The following is a 6764-nucleotide window of genomic DNA, read 5'->3' as shown; positions in this document are numbered from 1 at the left end:
CCTCCACCTGAGACTGTACTCGTCTGTGAAGCCGGAAGTGGCAGTATTGACGGACTGGCTGTGTATACATGTGAAGTTCGCATTCGCCCAGAAATCACCTATGAATGACATTGCCGTGAGTACCTCTTAGCTTTAGTGCGACCATCGTCAACAAGTTACGTTACCGTGAATATGTGTGAACTCTTGTTGTCAATAATTGCATATGTCAGTAAACTCTTGTTGTCAATAATTGCATAGATTAGTGAACTATTGTTGTAAATAATTCTTGTATATTCTGATACTTAGTGAACTCTTGTTGACTGTTGACTGTTGTTAATAATTGTGCATTATTGCAAACTAAAGTGTATGCTGAGGTTTCCCCACAGTATCACCCGGTACAGGAATCCACGTTCCCTATATGCAAGCAAGGTTGAATAAATACAAGTGACCTTTGACATATATCATATTAGTCTCGTTCTTTAACAATCATTGTGGTGTGTGACGCTTCATTGCATTAGTTTAGTTATACAAATATGACATCGGTCGTCCAGTGCATGGAACTATAAACCATGTCCAGTGCTACGTTTCAAAATTAATTTGGGGACTAGTGTATTTTGTCAACTTGCTGACCAGAGAATCTGCCTTACACCTGCCTACCAGGTATGAACGAAATCAGTCCAGCCCAAAAAATCCCAAAATAGTAAAAGATATCACAAAATATGAAAGATAATAAAAATAGTAACTTTGGGCCCACACTCAAGCTGAATAGAATGAGCTATGTCCGTGGTTTTTACTTCAAGGTTTGTAGGAGATATATTTGGCGCTTATGCACAAATAAGATTTTTATTTAAAAATCATTTTCATTGACTTTTTCAATTCCAAATCCATTTCGTTTTAAATTCGTTTTTGTTTTCAAATCAAATATCATTTTCGTTTTTAAATCCTATTTTTAGTTTTTAGCTTTTGTTTTTATTTTCAAATCCATTTTCTCATTAATATTAATTTCCATTTCTATTTTCGTTTTGAAGTCAATTTTTATTTTTAAAATCCTTTTCGTTTTGAAGTCCATTTTCATTTTCAAAACCATTTTCGTTTTTAAACTATTTTCACTTTCACTTTGTTTCTATTTTCGTTTTGAAGTCTATTATTATTTTCAAAATCATTTTCGTTTGTAAACCATTTTCATTTCCAAAACCATTTCTTTTTAAAACCATTATAATTTTCAAAACCATTATTATTTTTGTCCCGTTGACCTTTAACCTGTGACCTAAGTCACGTTGCATCAGCCAATCGTTGCTAACGGTTGCCATTTTCAGCTAATGCTAGTGTTTTGCGTTTAGCTTGATGTTTGCTTCTGCTGTATACATTTTTTTGGTGAGTGTCTACTTAGAATTTCTTTATTTGATATTCTGTATGCTAGGTGGGATTGTAAATTGCGTTGCGTAAAGATGCGCGTAACCAGTTTTTTGACGTTTTGACCAGTTGTCTGTTTGTTACGAGAGCCGAGAGGGGACTTCCTAGCTCTAACTTCACAGTTCCCACTTCCAATTTGTTACTTCCAAGCACGGTTACTAAAAATTAGTAACCGTGTTCCAAGTAACCTTGGATACATGGGTTTATTATATTCGGTCGTTTGACTGCTCACTCAACACCGCCGTGGATCCTCCTGTGCAACTTTCTGGGGAATGCGCAGCAAAATGTTCTGCAGGAGTTTCAGGGGCCAGACTAAGTTTGTGGTTGGGTATCACAATAGAAGACAGGATACGAAACTTAACGAGCCTGGTAGTGTATACACACTACGCAGTTACGGGATAAAGTGACAGCGAGACAATATACTTCAGCTATGGATAGTATTTATTCTGGAGAACATAACATGTATCATCGAGAGTTTGGTAACAACTGGTAATTACAAAGAAATCACAGTATTTATAAACCGCCAAGGATTCACACCGTGTAAACAAATTTTGGAGCTGATTATATAATTATGAGTGTTTCCTATTACGTTAGTATAAGTGGCCTTGATCATTAAAATGGCTGAAAGCAGTCAAGGTTGTGCTAGTTTTCCATAGCTTTACATGCAATATCAAACAGAAACACATCGAACTAACACTAAAAGGATGTGTATATATGCGGAAAGAATACGAGTAAATACGAATCAATAACTGTAACTAAGTGTTCCCGATATACTCCCGGGGGACGAAAGATAATTCCTGGCAATTATCGATAGGAAAAAAAAATATTATTGATTCTTGAAAGAAAAATACATGAATATACGGCAATAATAAAAAAAAAGTTCACAGAATGTGTTCATAAGAATACATGTACAAAAACAAAAACAAATAATGATAAAGGAGTCTACGAGTATATATACACACATGTTAGTTGTCAGACTTGTACAATACATGTTATTTTCAAAATAAAAGTTAGATTTATCAAAGCAGTTCCTTCTTGGCTAATTTTCTAATCCATTTCGTGGCCTGAACAGCGGCCTTGCGTTGAGGACGTTGAGATATGAGTGGTGAATTGTCATTATTGGATTGTGTTGTGTTATCTATTGTTTCTATCGAAACGATAGGCGAGGATGTCGGGGAAATCGGGATTCCCTCAGGCAGTGATGTATTAGCTGAATTCACTTCACTCGTCTCCAATGGGTACAGTTTGGTGATTGGGCGGTTTGTAATGCCGAGTTTAGTCTTAATCTCAGCGGCTCGTACAATTCCGTCCTTACCGGGCAGAAGACGCGTGATTCTAGCCATGTGCCAGTGTATGCGTTTGTTGACATCACTATGGATGAGAACGATGTCACCAACTTTGATAGAGTTCGATTTCACGCCGTCTGATGTGTGAAAGTGGCGTTTCCTGAGTGCGGTCAGGTACTCTGATGATCACCTTTTCCAGAATGCACGTAGTCGTTCAGCAATATGTTCATAACGGCGGTTAAGTTTTAGATGGGCGTCAGGTGTGTAATCCACAGAATTGTTTGGTGTAACGCAGGGTAGACTGGAGATATTCCTACCGTTGACCAAGTGAGACAGGGTTAACGGTGTTAAGTCGTCAACATGTGAAGATATATGTGTTAGTAGCCGGTCATTAATAGACGCTTCGATTTCAGTAAGTATGGTTTCCAACTCGGCAAATGAGACACAAGATTTGCCGAGAACTTTCTTCAAGGTAGTTTTCGTGATCCCAATCATACGCTCATAGAATCCACCGAACCAAGGGGCGCGTTTTGGAATAAACTTCCACGTAGTGCGATGTTTAAGAAGCAGGGATTGTGCTTCCGGATCAGACGCAATTTCTTTTAGTTCGGTAGCTGCAGATAAGAATGTCATCGCATTGTCTGAGATCAAAGTAGATGGTGTTGATCGGCGTGCTGCAAAGCGACGAAAGGCAAACATGAAAGATGTCGTGGACATATCTGAAACTAATTCTAGGTGTATGGCTCGCGTCACAGCACAGGTGCAGAGACATATATACGCTTTGGAAATGCAGTTATTATGGGGGTTATTAACATATAACGCGCCAGTATAGTCCACTCCACTGACTTCAAATGCAGGTATTTCGCGAACACGATGTTCCGGAAGTGGGGCAGTAATTGGATTATTATACGGGCGACTGTCGACCTTCTTACATGTGACACATTTGTGAAGTACGGCATTAACAACACGGCGAATGGCAGTAATCCAAAAACGCTCGCGTACTGCTGTTATAGTTGATTGTGGGCCGCCGTGACTTAATCGAAGATGTGTAGCGTAAACAATCATTCTGGTGAATGGGTGATCTCCGGGTAACATGATTGGATGTATAGTATCAAATTTAAGTCCCGAATTGTGTATACGTCCGCCCGTTCGGATCAGAGAATCTTCGCCAATAAATAATTTGAGTTGTTTAGTCAATGGTCCAAGTTTCTTGTTATTCTTTCGTAGTGTAGAAATAACGTCAGCATACTCAGTATTTTGAATGTGTCGAATCTAAGTTAATTCCGCATTCCGTCGCTGAGGGCAGTATACAGTGAGAAGTTAGTCTGTTGTCAACTTCATTCGGAGAGGGTGACGTTTGTTTACGTTTAACCTTGTGTTTCAGCAAACGCACAAATCTTAGAACATACGCTGAAACGTGAAGCAGTTTATTATAATTGCTGTATCTGCTTGCATTAATGATATGTTGAATACCAATGGGAGTTGCAGGTTCATCGGCCTTATTCGTCGATGGAGTGTTGTCACGATGAGTTGTGTTAGCGAGTGTAGATAATCCAGGTGCTGGCTGTAATGACATATGATTGACAGATATGTCCATTTCGGGGTTGGAGTCAAAAAGTTCACAGATCGGCCATGAATCACGATCTTTCAGCCAGGATGGCCCTTCCCACCAAAGTGACGAGTTACGTAGCTCTCTCGGTGTTATACCACGTGTCAGTAGATCGGCTGGATTACTTTCCGTTGGCACATACTTGTAGTCTTGTTGAAAACTGTTGATTTCACCGACACGGTTTGTTGTAAAGATGTCGGATTTGCCACGGGAATGAATCCAGTGTAGTGCGATATGCGAATCAGACCACAACACGTTACGGGATATATTGTATTTCGTAGCCAATGCTGAACTCACATAATTACTCATCCGTGTAGCGATTACAGCGGCCATTATTTCAAGGCGGGGTAATGTTAATGTTTATTTCCGGATCGGGGCAACGCGTGTCTTGGCTACTACCAGCGTGGTTTGTTTACCAGACTTAATGTAAACAACACCACCGTACGCTTTAGTAGACGCATCAGCGAATGCATGAACTTCAATGTTGTTGTCATTGTTCTCAATGAAATAACAACGATTAACATTTATACTGCTTACTTGTGGCAGATCATTGGCAATATTTAACCAATCACGTTGTAGGTCTCCGGATATAGGGTCATCCCAATTATGACTGAGTTTCCATAATGTCTGAATTAGTAATTTGGCACGCACATGGACTGGCGAAAGTAGACCTAGTGGATCGTACAAACTTGCTGAGTAACTGACGACGTTGCGTTTAGTAGTTACAGGTCGGGAAGTTGGGGGGGGGGGTTCAGTTGATTTAAGTAGACTGCGTCGCTTTCTGTGTCACATTTCATACCGAGAATGCCGACAGTTGTAGCAGGTTTCGCTTTGTTGTCTTGTGTGATGATGTCCCGAATTGTAGGATCGTTAGTATTCCATGATCGTAGGTTGAAACCACGAGTAGCCAGCAGATTGGTAGAGTCGTTGTAAAAACGATGAGCTTCTTCTGAATCGCGACAACCAGCGATTACGTCATCCACGTAGATATTATGCTGTAAATCATTAGCAGCAGGTATGTGAGTGTTATCAATTATTAATGTTTTTATAGCAACGTTTAAGATAAAGGGACTGCAAGTAGCTCCAAACAATACAGAACTGAACTGATAAGTAACAAAGTCATTGTTTATATCATTGACATCTGCAAGCCACAAGAACTTTGTATATTTCCGATCATCATTATGAAGTCGAATCTGGAGAAATGCTTTCTCAATGTCACTTGTTAACGCCACTGGATTTGAGCGAACGCGTAACAGGATCGCAGTGAGATCGTTGAGAAGTGGCGGTCCTGTTTCAAGGCAATCATTTAGACTAGGTTGCCCAACACCACATGTCGCACTACAGTCATAAACGACGCGGATTGGCGTTGTAGTGCTGTCACGTTTTACGGAGCGATGAGGAAGGTAGTGTCCGTCTGATTTATCATCGGCGACGACACGTTCGATGTAGCCATTTTTCAGTTGATCGGATATGATCTTGTTGTAGACGTGTGTAAGTTCACACGCTTCTTGACCATATGGCGTGTTCTTTTGTTAGCAATGTCAAAGTTAGTTGGTAACGGATCATGGCATGATTTCCACGGAAATTTCGCAGTGAAGCGTCCATCTTCTTGAGTTAAACAGTTGGTAGTATACTGTTTAAGCTGTTTATCATGGTTGGTCTTTTCGGATGGAGCATTGATTGTATCGCGTACGCCGATTGATTCTAGGTCCCAATAGAATGCGACTTGTTTTGTGAGTATGTCGTCGTTGGATGGGAGTGCAGTAATGTGAAATGTCTGCACACAATTGTAGGGTGATTTACCGGTATAGGTGGGTCCCGACAATAGATACCCGAATGGTGAGTTAACGGCGACTGGTCCTGGTCCGCAAATTATATGGTTTCCCACAAAGTCCCAGTATCTGTCAGCGCCGATCAATATATCGATAGTTATTGTAGGCGTCTCGGAGATAGGGTGTGCAAGTTTCAGTTGACGTAGATGTGGTAATTGTGCAACATCGGAGGTTACATTGTTACAAATATTGTCTGAAATTTCATCTACATACAGGACGTCGATAGGAGCGAGTTCACCATTGTCTTTGTGTAGTTGTAAAGTAGTACACGGAATGGTTTGAAATCCAGTTTGTGGATTGCTGAATGATTTCAAGTTCAAAATCTCAGTGTTGTGTACATTTGCACTGACTGACTGCAAATCGTTGAGTCACGAACGAGCAATCAGCTCCTTCATCGAAAAGTACTGTAGCCAGGGCCATTTTCCCCTGATATGAGGTAGGAATTCGTGCAGTTTTAAGCAAGACACTGCGAGTACGGGATTCAGGTGTAATAACGTCCCCCTGAAACGGACATTTGGGTTTAACCGAATTATGTGAGGCATGTGTAAAATTTACGCTCACATGGGAAGTTTTGGAATCAAATTGGGGCAAAACAGATTTGTTATCACTCAATTGTTGGATATGGAGTGACGTATGATGTCGTCC

At 40.4% G+C, this 6764-nt stretch overlaps 2 protein-coding genes across 2 annotated transcripts; both read right to left on the bottom strand.

Moving 5' to 3' along the window:
• Positions 1 to 2864: 2864 nt before the first annotated feature.
• Positions 2865 to 3773, bottom strand: LOC146738046 (uncharacterized). Its single transcript, XM_085504696.1, has one exon. It carries the CDS (start codon positions 3771 to 3773, stop codon positions 2865 to 2867), a length of 909 nt encoding a protein of 302 aa, XP_085360822.1.
• An 874-nt stretch (positions 3774 to 4647) lies between these two features.
• Positions 4648 to 6539, bottom strand: LOC146738045 (uncharacterized). Its single transcript, XM_085504695.1, has 3 exons — positions 6474 to 6539; positions 5087 to 5813; positions 4648 to 4958 (listed from the first exon to the last, which is right to left on the bottom strand). The coding sequence occupies exons 1-3, from the start codon at positions 6537 to 6539 to the stop codon at positions 4648 to 4650; spliced, it is 1104 nt and encodes a 367-aa protein (XP_085360821.1).
• Between the last annotated feature and the right edge of the window lie 225 nt (positions 6540 to 6764).

The sequence above is a fragment of the Saccoglossus kowalevskii genome, chromosome 10, assembly GCF_978046115.1.
Source record: "Saccoglossus kowalevskii chromosome 10, keSacKowa6.1, whole genome shotgun sequence".
Lineage (NCBI taxonomy): Eukaryota > Metazoa > Hemichordata > Enteropneusta > Harrimaniidae > Saccoglossus > Saccoglossus kowalevskii.
Note: the sequence above shows the minus strand (reverse complement) of the source record. Positions and strands in the feature narration are given on the sequence as shown.

Coding starts and splice junctions, on each gene's coding strand:
- LOC146738045 (XM_085504695.1), bottom strand. CDS start 6,539: ATGGCCCTGGCTACAGTACTTTTCGATGAAGGAGCTGATTGCTCGTTC. Junction 5,814..6,473: donor TCGTGACTCAACGATTTGCA/GTCAGTCAGTGC, acceptor TGCTAACAAAAG/AACACGCCATATGGTCAAGA. Junction 4,959..5,086: donor TACAACTGTCGGCATTCTCG/GTATGAAATGTG, acceptor ACGATCCACTAG/GTCTACTTTCGCCAGTCCAT.
- LOC146738046 (XM_085504696.1), bottom strand. CDS start 3,773: ATGTTACCCGGAGATCACCCATTCACCAGAATGATTGTTTACGCTACA.